This window comes from Colias croceus, chromosome 1 (assembly GCF_905220415.1).
Source record: "Colias croceus chromosome 1, ilColCroc2.1".
NCBI lineage: Eukaryota > Metazoa > Arthropoda > Insecta > Lepidoptera > Pieridae > Colias > Colias croceus.
Genome location: NC_059537.1, coordinates 4,635,199 through 4,652,230, shown reverse-complemented (window position 1 = coordinate 4,652,230; position 17,032 = coordinate 4,635,199). Strand labels below are relative to the sequence as shown.

The 17,032-nt window shown below is 32.4% G+C and overlaps 1 protein-coding gene across 1 annotated transcript; it reads right to left on the bottom strand.

The window, feature by feature from the left end:
• Positions 1–177: 177 nt before the first annotated feature.
• LOC123693998 (voltage-dependent calcium channel subunit alpha-2/delta-3) lies at positions 178–17,032 on the bottom strand. Its single transcript, XM_045639291.1, has 19 exons — positions 16,526–17,032; positions 15,481–15,562; positions 15,047–15,157; positions 13,703–13,970; positions 13,112–13,635; positions 11,640–11,859; positions 10,676–10,812; positions 8,922–8,960; positions 7,666–7,812; positions 6,795–6,869; positions 6,099–6,280; positions 5,254–5,457; positions 4,407–4,561; positions 3,820–4,090; positions 2,793–3,090; positions 2,145–2,393; positions 1,702–1,816; positions 987–1,390; positions 178–361 (listed from the first exon to the last, which is right to left on the bottom strand). The coding sequence occupies exons 1-19, from the start codon at positions 16,597–16,599 to the stop codon at positions 254–256; spliced, it is 3,663 nt and encodes a 1,220-aa protein (XP_045495247.1). The 5' UTR covers positions 16,600–17,032; the 3' UTR covers positions 178–253.

The following is a 17,032-nucleotide window of genomic DNA, read 5'->3' as shown; positions in this document are numbered from 1 at the left end:
TAGTTTAAGTTAGCATTGTACTATCTATGTGGGTACATATAAATGCAGGTACTTGTGTCCAATAGGGACAGTCGATGCATTATTCACTAGGTCAAGGTCGGAAATTGGGTTACTGTTACATTTTATTCTTTATTCACATACCTAATATAACTTATAGTTTTTAAATAAAACAAACGCTTGCTATAAATGTATTTTATTGTGAAAATAAGAAAGGTACAAAATATATTTAGTACCGATTTGTCGATGTTAAATATCACGTGATAATGTTTGAGCGTATTATGGACATGACTGCAATAGCTAATAAGAGGATGGTGTTTGCTTTTGCGAGGCTGCCCATTCCGCACGCTGTTATGTTTCTTTCCTGTGAAAAATAATCAATTATTAACATTGTTATTAAATCTTATTGATATAAACTCTTTGTGAGTTTAAGAAGTTTTTGGTAAAATTAACATTCATATTATGTCTAAGAAATACAAGGCATAGGATCTATCAGAGCATTATTTTAAACTTCAAGGAGGATGGAAAAGTGTGGTAAATAAATATATGTCATGATTGTAGGTAATCTTCTTAATATATATAAATCTCGTGTCACAATGTTTGTCCTCAATGGACTCCCAAACCATTTGACCATTTATAATAAAATTCGCACACCATGTGCAGTTCGATCCAACTTGAGAGATAGGATAGTTTAAATCTCAAATCGTTTTAGAGAAAGCGGGCGAAGCCGCGGGCGGTATGCTAGTAGTCTTATAAGAAGATAGGTTTTTAGCGCTACGGGAGTAGCACGTCGATATGTGGCTAAATAGCCAAATTTTACATCAGTTGTCTATTTTTCTCTCACGATATCCTGTCTTCTTACTATGACGTCTAATCGTATGTTCGTCAGTGTGCCGTTTTTGAAGAAGAAGTTATAAATAGCATTTCAGTTTTTAATCATTTATTTAGATTAACGTTTTTGATAGATTTTTTTATCCTTCAAACCCTACCTTATCATGATACGTATAGCATCCTTCCAGTCTCCGTCTCGGCAATCTTCCCAAATCCAGCTTGTGACAAGGTTCCCTACTCGTAGTGGAATCTCTAGTTGCTATGGGAATTGTATTCGGTGGTATCGTACAATTACTGCCAAACCTAAAGGGACCTTTTTCTACTACAACTAGTAACAAATTCGTCTTTGGTACTAAAGTTGCCCAATATGGAGGACTACAATCAGTTGCTTCTTCTTCATTTACTACTGGGGAAAGTATCATGGAGTTAAGGAAATAGGATTGGTTTAAGATGTATAATTTGATGCTGTGGTCGCAAGAGAAGAAGTGGTTGTCTTCTGGTGTTGGGATTGTTTTGTTTTCTTTTAGCTCTGGATACGCGGTGGTTGTTTCTTCGTCGCTGACTGTAACGAATGTGTTAGTTAAGTAAGTTTAGTGAATTAGTAGTTGATATAATTAATGATGGATAGAGAAACGTATTTAAAATGGAAACTTTTCAAACTCAATAATGTATTTATTCAACTAAACTTCTATTAGAAGCGCTTTTGAATTGACAAAATACAGAAAAATAATAATTTACCAACGGTTCGGAAAGCAGCTTCTACATAGAAGAACTGGCAAGAAACTCCATATTTGTTCTTTTAAAGTTCTTTTATTCCAGTTTGACCAGCTTTAGTAAATAAAAATGGTATGATATATTATAGAAATATCTTACCGAATGGTTCGATAGTAGCTGCATACACACTATCTTTCCAATTTGCGAAGTCAAAAATTATAAGGAAGGCTTCAGTGAACAACCATTTCATTAAATTCGACATTACACCAAATACCTGAAAAATAAAAATACTAGACCATTTGAAATTCGTTTTTTATGCATAATCATAAAAAGAGACAATCCTTTTAACATGTCTTTATGTTCTGTATATCATTGAGAATCAAGATTCCATGCTGCATATTATTGAATGATAAAGCTATTTGTTTCTGCAGGTTTGTATTTATACATAATAACGTTCATGATTAAGTAGTACTTTAGAAATTACAGCGTTATGTTACTAAATCATAACCAAAGCTTCTTTAAATAAACCTTGACGAGGTCTATCAATATAAAAAAAATTTAGAAAGTCGTACTCACCTATACCTAATTATAGGAATACATACCGAATCAAAAGACCACGCGCTATTCTGCACACTCAAAACCGACAATGGACACAGCGCTTGATAATTAAAAACTTCGACATACTCAAATATATTCTTGTCAATAAACGACTGTAACACATAAGGGTTGACTAGACCGAAGAAATCTCCGACATTATGTTTGGAATCTGTCTCTTCGACCAGAACTACAATGTAGCCGGAACTGTCTATGAGGTAGCAATCGTAATTGCCATCTTTGTCGCAGGCTAGTTCCTAAAATGTTAATTAAAATACATTTATTAATATTCTAAGAATGTGATTTCAAAATTTAGAGCTCGATTATAAGGGTAACATAATTTTTAAAATTGGTCCAATTGAAGAAATTGATGGTAATCATGAACAAACTCAAACTCAACGCATTAAGTGTGTAAAAGATGTCAAAGATTAAATTCAAACGATCTCACACATAGATAAAAAGAATAATAATCTTGCAGCTAACATTTGCTTAAAAATTTGATTTAAAATGTCATAGTACCACTGAAGCAGTTACAATATCCAAAATAATATAGAAGCTATAATTGAAGCATTTTTTCAACAATTTGTAGATACTTTTATAAATAATAAGGTTTCTCCCCAACTGTGTTAAAAAATAAATAAAATATCTTTGCTTACATCGCCATCCTTATTCGTGATATTCTGGAATATTTCATAAAAGTTCGAATACAAAAACTGAAATCCAACAACGCCAGCGGGAGTTTCAGAATTGCCATCTTTATAGAAAATGGCGTAACTAGCGGTTATTGTTATATCGTCTTCCTCGTTCCTTATAGAAGGTCTAGAAGATATAGTTGTATCGAGAATGGGCAATGGTGTAGCAATGACTAGTGATTCTTTGCTTATCATGTGTTGGAGTACGGCCGCTTTGTACCAGGTTTCTTCTATTGTGTTGTGGTATTGGTCTCCGAATACTCTGTAAAGAGAAAAAGTAGCATCAAAATTATGATTAACAAGAAATCCTCTAGTTTTTGGTTTTCTTGACACATTGCAAGTGTGCAAATTTATGTTCGGTGTATTGAACAATTTCAATCATCATACATTTTGAAACTCTTACTGCAGTATAGTCAGAACCGAACATCAAACTAGGTACGTAATTATCTTCACTTGCCTCGTCTAAAGGCTTGCTAACAGTTCGATCGTAGTTTCCAAGATGGCGCTAGAATTTCTCCCAAAGTATATTTACTTGCCAAACAAAATGTATCACCTTACTTTCTTTGAAAAAACTCACTTCCCATCATAATCCTAATTTCCCTAATCCCCTGCTCATTAACCTTCTCATTTTTCTCATCATCAATGATATAATATAATGCCATCTAGTCAATCCGCTAGAAGTCGCTATGAACCGTACACTGACGCTAAATTTGCGCGCCAATTCCCGTTCTTCGTCATTCCCCTAACTACGAGACTAAATTTACCTTATCCGAACCTACTACTTACTTCCCATCATAATCCTTTTCCCTAATCCCCTGTTCGTTGACCTTTCATTCGTCATCAATGATATAATGCCATCTTGTCAATCCGCTAGATGTCGCTATGAACCGTACACTGACGCTATATTTGCTAACTCGCGTTCTTCGACAGTTCCCGAACTGAGCGACCAATTTTACCTTATTTAGCCCCTATATCTAAGAAAAAAACTTACTTCCCATCATAATCCTTTTCCCTAATTCCCTGTTCATTAACCTTTTCATTTTTCTCATCGTCAAAGATATAATGCCATCTAGTCAATCCGCTAGATGTCGCTATGAATCTCACACTGACGCTATATTTGCGCGCCAATTCCCGCTCTTCGTCAGTCGCGCGCCAATCTCTGAAGTATGGAGTTGAGAGTTTAGCGTCGAATACTAGTTGCTTTACTAGATCTTCGTTGCAATAGTAGTCGTCTTTTCCGAGCGGTGTTGTACCACAATGCGCTGAAATTAAAAAAAAAAAAACTTAATAATATTTTAAATTATAAATACAAATTATTACCGAGCTCTTATAATTAAAATGGATGTATTGGGTATTATATTTTGGTCAATTTTACTTTATTTCGCAACTATCCACATTAAACATCATATTAATTTAAGCATGAATAAATATTAACTAACATATTTTAATTTTATTTGATACAATAATTTCTAGGAATAATATCTATCAGTAGGTAATCAATTGTCAGAAAACAGAAATTTTATTTATTTGATGAATTTATTTAATTTATTTTATGAAGATTAACAACTATGTACTCACTTTCAACGCTGAATGGAATATCCTGTGATTCTTCTCCATATTGTTTCTTCGTGATGTCAATTTTATTCTTTGAAAGATTAACAAGAAATTTGAATATTTCTACCTCAGCGTTCTCCGACTCATGTCCTTCCAAATAATGATATTTGCAGTAGACCCTGAAATCATAGGTATTTCGTTCAAGATTCCAGAAATATCCTCGACAATTATAACATTGACATAATATTCATACATACAATGCAGAGTGTAATAAGTCTGATATTTTGATGCTTTTTCATTAAAAAAGCTTATTTTGTTAAAGTGTGAAGCAAAGAACAAATAGATATTTTGACTCAGGCCACTTTTAATATTTTACAAACTTTTACAGCATCTATACATATAATAAATCTGTAGAAGGGTCAATTCTGTATATTGAAAATATTGAAAAAATAAATAGCAGGGGGTGTTACTGGATCGATACCAAGCCCAAATATGTGATTAAAAAAATTTTTGTCTGTCTGTCTGTCTGTCTGTCTGTCTGTCTGTCTGTATGTTCAGGCATCACGTGAAAACTAACGGTTCGATTTCGATGAAACTTGGTATACTTATACCTTATTATCCTGGGCATAAATAGGATACTTTTTATCCCGGAAAAATACGTAGAAAAAAAATCTTAATTTTTCTTAATTTTTCCGCGCGAACGGAGTCGCGGGCGGAAGCTAGTATCAAATATGTGCATCAATTTGCTTCACTTTAACGTTTTATTTTTCGTTTTGTAAAACTTGGATTAGTTGTTTTTGTTAATTGATCACATTATGATTAAAAACACAAAAGTACATACATTTTATCATATAAATTAATAAATACTTACCAATCTGGATGAACACGATACGTAAAATTGAAGTAACTCGTAACATTAACTCCCGTAAGCTCTTGTCCCTGTTTCGCTTCTAGCGGATTATCCTTCAACATCAGTTCTGTGTCTCCGTAGCCCATTGGTAGCGATATACCCATGGAAAATGGCGTCCCTTCCAATTTATTGAAGAAATAATCGTGTTTCACGCGCGCTATACGCCTGAAATTTTATTTGGTTTGTAGAACAGGGGAATGGAAATGTATAGCATTTATGTTTGTCTTAATTTAAGTAGATTTTTAGATAAGTTGGAAAATAGAAGCTTGATAATGCGTCATGGTCCAAGAATATCTATTAAGTTAGCTTTAAAAGCTAATTAAAAATAATAATGAATTAAATTACTAATCTATTTACGTACTTCTCACTAATAAAACAAAATGTATTTAACGTAAACACGAATTTAGATAAATATTCATTGAAAGAAAAACCCATGATTGACAAGTACATATTGCTTATAGCTCCTAAGGGTCGGGTAAGTTATTAAGGTTTGCAGAAACGTCTTGTAAATGTTTGAACAGCTCACAAAGGGTTATAGTCAACTTCTCTTTAGATCTGAGCAATACTAAAAAGATTGTTGGGTAAAGTTATTCAAAGCCCAATTCCAAACCTTTTCTTTTTGTTATATATTCTTCAGATTATTTTGAATATACCCCAATGTTATGAATACATATTTGTTTTGCTTTTACATATTTCATATTTTATTAGGTAGAAAACAAACTTCAGCGTAGCCGTTTCGTAATTGTGATGCAAATTCAATGGGATTGTCTCGTTCATTATTAATGATTTTCCTAATTAATACGTACCTCATATTATCATAATGGAATAGAACTTTCACATTAGTCATGTTCCCATCAGTACCGTCGACTAGATTAACTCTTAGTTCCTTGATTTGATCTCCAAGTTCCCGAGGACCTTTACCATCGTCTACTTGTTCCACTTCTACGAAATCTACGCTATTATAGTTCTCTTGTAGTTCACCATTTATCTGAGGAAATTCATAACTTTGAACTCAATTTTGAAACAATCGATAATATTAAGCAAACTCGATAACGTCCAGAATATTACGAACTTTTCAGCCTTCTGTAGCCTTTAAAGTATGAATTATAAATTTGTAATACGTTGTAAAGAAGTAAATTACCTTTATTACTAAATAATGACATCGTTAATACCACACAAAGAGATAGAATGTATAAAGGTATTTACCGCATTGTTAAAATAACACTGAAATGTGGTGCCTAAATTCTGACTAAAAATAACATGCGATCTTGAAAACAAATTTATAAGGTTTATACAAAGAGATAGAATGTATAAAGGTATTTACCGCATTGTTAAAATAACACTGAAATGTGGTGCCTAAATTCTGACTAAAAATAACATGCGATCTTGAAAACAAATTTATAAGGTTTATATTTGAATAGCATTCAGATCAAGTGCTTATACACACGCCTGTCATTTACGTTCCTGAAAGGAATATAAAGGAACACTTAAACTATACTTACCGTGGTTATCAAAAGTGGATGTAAGAGGAGGTATCCATTATTGCTCACGATGAACGAGTATCCATTCACGCCGAGCTGAAATTAAATATACCTATATGGAGATTTTTTAAGTGAAACTTCTTTAGGCGCGTTGAGAGTAAAATTTCAAAGTCGCGTCATGGCAATACCATCACGCCATGGAGTCATGGGACGATTTTGGTATCTTTGAATCTTGCCAAAGAAGTTTCACTTCTCATACGTGTGCCGAGGAAAATACGCTCTTTATTTTCAAATTTTCTTGAGAAGAACTTTTCTCTATTCTCAAGGAGTCTATTCACAAAGAACGCTTTGTTACGGCTCGTGTGAAGAGTCTTGTATGGATATTTCCAGCACGAAGTCTGAAAGCGTGGTCTATCTTTGATCTCAAGCCATTACATCCTATAGTTGCATCAAGTTATTCGAAGAACGTCAGACGTTGGGAACTTGTTGATTTATCGTTAAATTTATTGAGTATCTAATATTGAAAGTATTCAAAATAAAAGCCATAAAAGACATTAAAAACTTTTATATTCAAGTGGCCAAATAAGGAAAATGAAATTGATACTTGATTGTATTTTTCGTAATGGACTCATGAAATTCGTCGTAGCTCGTAGTTGTTCTATTACACAGTCTTTTAACATATTATACTGTACGTATGAGAAATATGTACTGTATCTTACTTATTATGTTTATATAGGATTTTTTGGAACATTGCTCGCTCTGTGTTCTCTCAGAACTGTATGATTAATGGTAATGTTTCTTTTTTTTCATTTCTGTATTTATGTGTGTATTGAATAAACTGTGTGTGTTAACACATGCGTGTTTATTGTATGTGTGTTTAACAGATAAATACCTGATGCGGTTGAGCCAACTTAGCAATGCTGTCGATGGGCACGTCGGTTCCGGCCACTCCGAGCAATCTCGCATCATTGTGGTTTTCGTTATAATTGTAATCGAAGGCTGGAATCGCCACTGACGTCACCAATTTGTCCTCATCGGGCTATGAAATATTAACGCACTTATTTACAAATAAAATCTATGTAATTATTTAAAAAAATCATTTAAATTAACTTTCAAATTGTCAGACTAGATCAAATTTTAATAGAACTACACGAGAGGCACCAGCTACCAAATAAAAAAGTACTTATCAATAAAATATAGTTGACTTGAGAACCTCCTCCTTTTTTGAAGGCGGTTGTAAATATGATTGAGTAATACCATAAAAGGTACAAGCACTTAAATTTCTGTTTACTTACAAATAACATTTTTTTCACGATAAGTATAAAAGGCAATCCAAAAGCGATAAATAAAAAACATTTCAAGTCAATATTTGATGTCCCAATAAACAGCCCGCGTCAACTTTCATAAGTATGATTTCAAAGCTTCAAAGGTAGTGAGTGTTCAATGAATGTATATTGATTTGCACTACTTCAAAGGGAATAGAGATTCGACCTTACTATGAGATCTTATAGATTTCTGGCATCCGCGAATGAAAAGCTTTTCCATATTATGCTAATTAATAACTGCAAAAATATTCTGAAAATATGCATAAACAGTAAAGCAATTTGCGTAAAACTCCCCGTATTTTCAAATCGTATTAATGTTGTTGATGTTATATAAATATTGGTCCCTTTTAAGTATATGGGTAGCGAGCAAATATCATTCAGGGTAAACGGGTGAAAATCTATTTCAAAAGGAATCCAATATCGTCGCACAATGCCGCTAATATTTTTCCTATACATCGTAATTATATGTTGAGATGAAGTCCCGAGGGGATTTTCCACATAACATAGCAAGATTTCTGAAATTAACTTTGTTTGGAAATATTTTATTGTTAAAACATGCCTAGAAGCGCTTTGGGCATAACACACTGGCCATCAAAAAAATCGACCCATCTTCATTAAGTTTGCATTCATTTGTTTGTATCGATTATTTCACAAATGCATTAATTATTTAGAAGATACAATATACTTTTCTTGTTCTTTAAATGTTTTACATTTTTATGTTTAAAATAAATATTTCTGCGATACACAATGATACTTCATTTTGATAATTACTTAAAGTAATAAAATTTCTTCTCCAGTAACAACATTAAAAGTTTGTACTCACCGTTGATACATCCCGACTCACGTCCCATTTGACAGTCCTCTGTTAAAACAAAATAAATTATTTTAAGTAATAAAATACCTACCTACCTAATTAAGGATTTCTACATGCTATTTAATACCCATGACTCATGAGATATAAACGATTTCTTATTAGTTCAGTAAATTCTTACCTAAATATAAATAACTTATGTTCAAAATATAGTAAAAATAGATATTGATTCCAAAAAATAAAACAAATTTGTTTTCATTTACTTCGCATTTACAGTTTACGCCTTACGGACTACAGTAACGAATAATTTCAGTTATATTTTTCAGACTCAAGTATAATTGTGTAAGTTACATCGCGTGCAGCTTTCACATAAAGTCGAACCCAAGTATTGATCTTTTGTGGCTCGATGATTGAACTACTTATGTATATTTGTTTTACTATGCGTAATACACAGGAAAGCTTACTAACTATATAAAAATTATATTTACTTGTATCGTTCCGATTGATTTATTGTTATATTTCGAACACCTGTCAGAAGTTATGATAGATGAAATAGCAGATTTAAGCCCTACTTTCTTTATACGTTTTCAAGTACTAAGAGTATAGTCTTAATCTCACTCGTTTATAAACAAACTCAGGCTTACTGACCGGTTTTAATTAGAAAGATTTTAAAGATAATAATAAGTTTTTTTAACGTTATATTATCTTTGTAATAGACATTCACTAAATTTAATATAAAGATAATATTAATTTAAGAAGTATCAGTATAAAAAATATTAAAAACAAGCTGAAGTATTCAACTTTCCTTTTCCGTTTTTGCTATTTTTATTCTAAGTATTTAATAGAACACAAACAATAAAGAGATCTTCGTTTGTTTTAAATATTAAGTATTCTATTGTCATTTTCACAAGTCATTATGCAAATGAGGCTTGTCTCGGAGCTACAATTTAAACCTGAATTACGTTTAAACCACTGTTGAGAAAAGCGACGAATGAACAGCGCTGTAAAGTCATTTATTATCTGCCATAATTTCCTCTTTTACACACATTAAGAAGTAATTTTGTTAAATAAGTATTACGTGCAATTAAACAGTGATGTTCCTAAGCTTTAGCAAGGCTGTACACCTGAGTTATGTGTATAGTCCGTAGTTCATGAAAATAAATTCAAACATATTGACATATCTATGTTATAAAAATTCAAAAGAGTTATCAGAAATTTTCTCTAGCATTACATCAACATATCAAGAACAGAATTATATTTTTAGGAAATACCAAATACTAAGTTTAAAGAATATGACTTTTCGCATTAGCTACGAAAGCTGACACAAACGCTACGAAACGTTAATGTTTCTAAAGAATAGTTACAAAACCAATCCTCCACAATAATAACAACTCAATGTGGTCACGGTTACATGCCGTATAATGTATAGTCGATATTGGCGTGTGTCCAGACTCCAGGTAAAGGAAAAATACGAAAGCTACAGCGCTACGAAAGTTCGTTCAGAAGAGATACAAAAACAGTACCCTACAAAACAGATGTACTACTGTTTTGACGGTCATGATAACAAATACATCTATAATTATTGATCCCTACAATCAATGGTCATGGTTACATACCGTATAATCGATATTGTCACGTGTCGAGGTGGGGGGAAGCTAAGAAAGTTTATGAAAAAGATTTTAAAACCAATAATTTATTTTGTAATTGTAACAAATACCTATATAAATAACCCTAAAAAACAGTTATCCATGGTCACGGTTACCTACCGTATAGTCAATATTGGCGTGTGTCCAGGTGGGCGGCGGCTCGTCCCCCGCGAGGATCATCGGCCGCGCTATCACGTTGATGTACTTTAGCACTTGCTGCTGTACCTCTTCTACTGAGTGGATGTGCACGAAGAATCCTATACCGATAAAAATTAAATATTGCATTTGTACCTTAATTTTTTTTATTTGCATAGCAAGCCATGGGACTGGGGGCCACCTGATGCTAATTTGTCACCACCGCCAATAAAAAATACACTGGTAGTGGTAGAAGTGATCTGTCGATCTTTTAACGACGTAAACAACACGGAAAGGAAAGATCTGTGTTAGTTGGTAAAACAGCTTTTGAATAAAAAATTAATTTGAAAAGAAGTATAGTGGTTTCTTAATTAAATCGTTACAAACAAACATAAAATATAGATGAAATTGCAAGCGGTCTGATAGTAAATTATTGTAACAATGCTTCCACATCTCACAGAGCTTATTTCATTTCATAATTGGTGCCCCTGGCAATACGTTTTATGTTACTGTAATGTAAACTCTTGTTGTTCTAATATTAAAGTGTAAAATTGCCTCTTTCAGAAACGGCTTAAGAAAAACGATTTGTTTTGTAAAGTATACGTTTATTTCATTAGCTTGTAAAATTAAAGAAGAACATAAACCCTAATACTAAGCCTTAATACGTATGTGTTGGGGTATTTAATAAAAATTAACTTAAGTAGCTCGTGTTGAAACTTAAGACTGAAGATTAAGAGCCATTAAAAGCTTTTCAACACTGTTGTAGTAGTTAATGAGTTATACAATCAAATCTTTCCCCTATATAACATTAGTAGATTAACTATAGAAACTCAAGCATAAAAGCCTTTACAGCTGATATTCCAAGTATAGAGGTATTAAAAACTAACCAATAACTATTTCAATTCAACAAACGAAATCATTCTAGCACGACATGCACTCAAGCAATTACCTCGATTCAAACAGGCCATCCACTGGATTTCCCGTACATTGGTGACCTCCTTCCCGATGAGGTAAGTAAACACTCGTACGGGGATATAGGTCTTCCCTCCCACTACCTCCCTGTTGTACTCTTCGAACACCTCGGTCAGGTTGCCGGGGACATAGTCGGTAATCAACATTACCAGCTGATTGCAGCCTTGGGAATTGCTAACGTTGCAGTGTTGCCGCCTCTATAACCACATAAGAGCAATAACGTATTTGCGACAAATGAAATAGTTTAAAGAACATTCCCATGAACGATCGTTAAGATGGCGATCTATATTCTCTTGATCAAACCATTCAATCTATAGTCTACTTTTTTCGACTATTTTTCGAATTTTTGAAATTAAAGGCACCAATGTTGTTAACACTAGTAAACTATAATTTTGTGAAATTTAGAACAATCACTATGCTTCATACAAATAGAAAATCTATCTCTACCAAAATATTGTTTGTTTATTGAAATATAACGTTAATTAGTTCTATAATTTGTATTATAACGAGATGAGATGAGCATCAAGGTTCATTGAATCGAAAATTACCCGGCTACGATTTCACGATTGTTATAACAAAATTAATTAATTAGGGAACGCCCATCGTTTCGTATATTCATAGACATCCTAAACGTTTTCTATAATTAAAGCTAATTAAAATCTACAGCAACCTTTTTAAAATAATATTTTAAAATAGAAGTAGGTAATTTAGTGTTATGTATTATTTATGTAGGTAGAATGTAGATATTTATTCATCAAAAAATAAGATCCTTATCAGTTATTACCATTGAGTAATAATGATTTTTACATTATTTTTCCATTAAAATACCATCAACATTTCAAAATACTACAGGCAATTTTTACATTTCCGAGTGTATTTGACATATTTTAACGACATACATTCATATTAAATAATAAGATGGTAACTAAGAAATACGTTATTTTTAGAGCGTTACCTACAAAATGTGATTAGCCTAAGCCTATGAGCAAAAAAATATGTGAATACAAAATTTGTCTTGACTACATCGGTCTGTAGAAATATTGAAATTGCGAGAAACCTCATGTGGGCGAATGAGAAATATATATTAATTTTATTCTTGTTCTTGCCCGCGAGATTGCCCGCGTTTACTATATTTTTTACTTCTTTCACTTTACGTGCATCTCTTGTTCTTATTTCCCAAACAAAAAATCACTAATGGAACCTATTTATATTACGTTGTTAAATATTGTAAATCATTTCAAGACAGAATTATGAATTTCAAGATAGATTAGTTAGTTACCTAATTGAAATTTACTTTTATTACAATTAAAAAAAAATTACTTAAAAAAATTGTGTATCCGTAAAAACAAATGTCTACAAAAACAGTTAGTAACTATTTTCTCAAATCTTTCATAAAACGTTTTCCGAGAACGTCAGAATGTAATAGCGTTGATGAAAACTCAGTATTACCTCTTTTAATGTCGTAAAAGCCTTTTTATAAGCTTCAGTGAGGTTCGCGTTTCCCTCCAAGGGCACTTTGTGTTTTTTACCATTGTCCGTGGGCTCTAGCGTGTCGCTTATTGTTGATAAATTTTCCGGCGTAGCTTGTACCAAACCCACGAAGCATGACACTACTTCTGAAGTATTAGCTTTAAATGTATATACGTTGACATAATCGTTGTTTGATAACGTAGCCAAAAGTGACTCTAATGTTCTTCTTGCTACGTAATTCTTGAAGCCAGTCATTGAGCCAGATACGTCGAACAAAATTATAACATCTTTGGAACATGTAGCGGCTTCTATATACCACGATTTTACACGGCAATCGTATGTATCCACTTCTTTCATATTCCAAGGCATTCCCGGGTAGAAACGGAGTATGCCATGAGAACTGCCAAAGTATTGCCAAACTAATGATGGATCGGAATTGTAGTTCTTAATAAATATTTCGTTGAGAGCCCTAGACCAGAGAATCGCGTTTAGGGCATCCTTTTCTGAAAATTGATAACAATATTAGTATCAAAGAATCGCTGTATTTAATATATAATTCAAAAAACATACCTTTATAATATATATTGGTAGGAACGTGAATACAGCTCATATTAGTATTCACACTAATATCATAGAAATGCGAATCCTTTTCCAGAGTTATGTTCATGAAATGTGATTTATTCTTAGCGAATTCAGGGCCTTCGTCTTGTCGAACTAGTTCAGACCCGTCTTCGTACATAAAGTCGGAATATTTTGAGGAACAGAAACTATAGGAGTCGTTCTTCTCTTCCGTGAAATTAAACTCGGAAGCTAAGCGCTCTGCAGTCGCATGAATGCACTGAAAGTTATTCACTATTATAATGTTTATGAAGATATACATCGTTCATGAAGAAAGAAAGAAGAAAGAAAATACATTTATTCGGCAATCAGTAAGACACAATCATCACAAAACATTAATAAAAGCAAAACAAAAACATACAAAAAAGAAATGGAAACAATAAAAAAAAAAAACAATGTAATATGAAAGTGCCCCGGTATCGCCAAAAAGGATCAAGTTCAGCATGTGCCAGGCATATTATGCCTGGCGCTGGTTTTCAACAAGATCCCTTTAAGATCCGACTCACGGATGTGAGTCATGCATTAATCGAGTTATTTAATTAATTATACAAATTATAAAGTTGCATCTCTATCATTTATATATCTTCGTATAAGATGTAATTATTGTTTGTATTTTACTGTAGACAAAAATAGGTTCAAGGTCGCTTTGACGTATTCTCTTAAAATGAAATATTATTTACTTATAAAGTCTGGTAATTTTGATAAGTGCCCGCGGAACAATCGTATCGATCCGATTGTTAAGGTTTCTTGCCATTAATTAAGAAATAGTTCTTTATAAATCTTGAGAAATTACGGTACCAAATAAAAAGAATTATAGAAAAAATGTCAAGTTCTAGTATCGTATATTAAATTGTACTAATTACACATTGATGGTCTTTACCGTTAGATAAAAATATATCTACCTGACTAATAACAAACAGATTTTCAAAAATCTTTAAAATTTTCAGGACAAAGAAAACGGAATCGAGTAATTAAATTTAAATATTGTTAACATAAAATTTTATTCAAATAATATTCATCTACCCAATATGAAAAAATGTCCGCTAGACAATCATATTGATTAACATAATTATTTTCTTTCTTTGTTATCAATTTAAGAATAATAAATCTCACGGAATAATGAAACAAGGAATCTTTTTTCTTCTCATTTGAGGCTTTTGATTAAGAAATTATGAAGCCTTATAAAGGACCAATTGAATTGAAGTACCTTGATCTTTTCATCTCTATAGAGCTTCTTGTAATTTATTATTTATTTATCGATAAGAGTATCATTTGTTAGTTATTTATTCAAATTACCTTAACAGCATTAATTTTCCTCATCAACATCGTGCTCACGGATCTCAAAGACGATTCCAATATTTGTTTTCCATCTTTTTTCTTGACACTTGCGTTCATTTGTTTATATTTCTGAAATAAACTTTTAATATTAATATTGTAATTTTAAGTGAATTCACTCTATGGAATGTCTAATCGTACGATTTACGAGTCATAACGTATTTAAAACTTAATGAAAGCTTAAAGAGAGCTTTTAAGTGTCACTTGTATGAAATCGACTTTTTTACTATAAAAGTCGTCACTATAATACATCCAAATACAACCATAAAATCAGTAATTTCAACCGAAAATTCAATATCAAACCTAATAGACAAAACAAAGGCTCTATAGACGAGGCTTGTTATCCGAAACGTAACTCAATAACAGTCTATTGAGCAAAAGCACTTGAAACTTACAATCCTGATTTGATCCGATTTCGTGAGAGATTCACTTAGTCGCCACATTTCGTCGCCCAGCGTTCGAGCCCATTCTTTTACACTGAAACAAACGGTACATGGAAATATACTTACTGCTTTAGTGATAAATAAAACTGGGATTAAGACGTTTTCTTTTATTTAGATACTTGTCACTTTCTTTTCATACTTCATTCTATCTTTGTAACTTTTGCTTTATTGTTTGTAAACCGTTAACCTATTTCATTGCAAAATCAAAAAAATACCCTGCATTTGTTACATCCTGAAGAGGTATTATTTATAATCACATATGTTACATCTGCTGTGATTATAACACCTGAAAGGAGGAACCTTTTGAGTGCGGTTTATTTAATCAAAAGTCTGGTCTGTATAGCTTGACCCTAGACCCTACGTTTTGTAGAAAAATACGTTATAAGTAGTTTCAAAATATTTAATTAATTTTCAGCCTCTTAATAAATGCTTCATATAAATCGTATTTAAGTTTGGAAAGAAAATTTCGATTAAAGTTTTCAATTTCTTTAAAGATAAACGTTTTTATATCAATAAAAGTCACTTTCAACATACCTTTATCCGTTTGTACGGAAATTAATTATTAATTTCCGTACAAACGGAAGCTTAACTTAACGGAGCTTTATTCAGCTATCACTAATTCGAAACCGATACACAACAAAGATTTATGTAATACTACCCAATCGAACAACAATAAATTACATCAAGTTCGATATTGAAAATATGCATGTTGTGTTTACCAGCAAATAGACTTAAAAAAAGCTCATAACTACAAAACATATCTAATGATTTAATTAAATGGGTTTTGAAAACTATTTTTGAGTGGTTTATTGTAATACCCATAATATAAATATTGTTTTTATAATATTTATAATAATAAATATTCATTATTAACAATTCAGTAGAGTACCTAATTGTTTAAACATACAGAGCATATTTTGATCATAATATAAAATTTACATAATTTAAGTTTATCAATCCAAACAATTACAAAATATGTAGTTAAAAACAAACATACGTATCTGATCTCCAAGCAGGAATCGGCTCTAGTAACAATACTAGAGTGATAATTAACAGATATTTACGTTCCATCTTTCAGGCGATGACTCACGCGACGTAAAACTATCACTCGACGCACAACAAACAAAACTATCCAATAAGGCACATGATTACTTCACACTACAACCCACAAGGACCGACGATAAAATTGAAAAATATAATCTAAAAGTTACACCGACTATTACAGGTAGAGCTTTCACCGGTGCAAGATAACGAACAAGGCCACTACGATAGCGAAACATGTATAAATATTTACTTATAACTCGAGTTTATAAATATCGTAAGTAGAAACGTGCGTAAATAGAAGACACTAGGGTAAAAGTTGTCACAGGGTATCACAACGCGGTTCGGTAAGTTAGGATTAGTTGTGAAGTTGCGCGGTTTCGGGGACGAAACTGCCCGCGGCGGGTTCGGGCGAGCCGCGGGCCACGTTATTCACGGCTGACGCACGTGCTACGTCTATTCT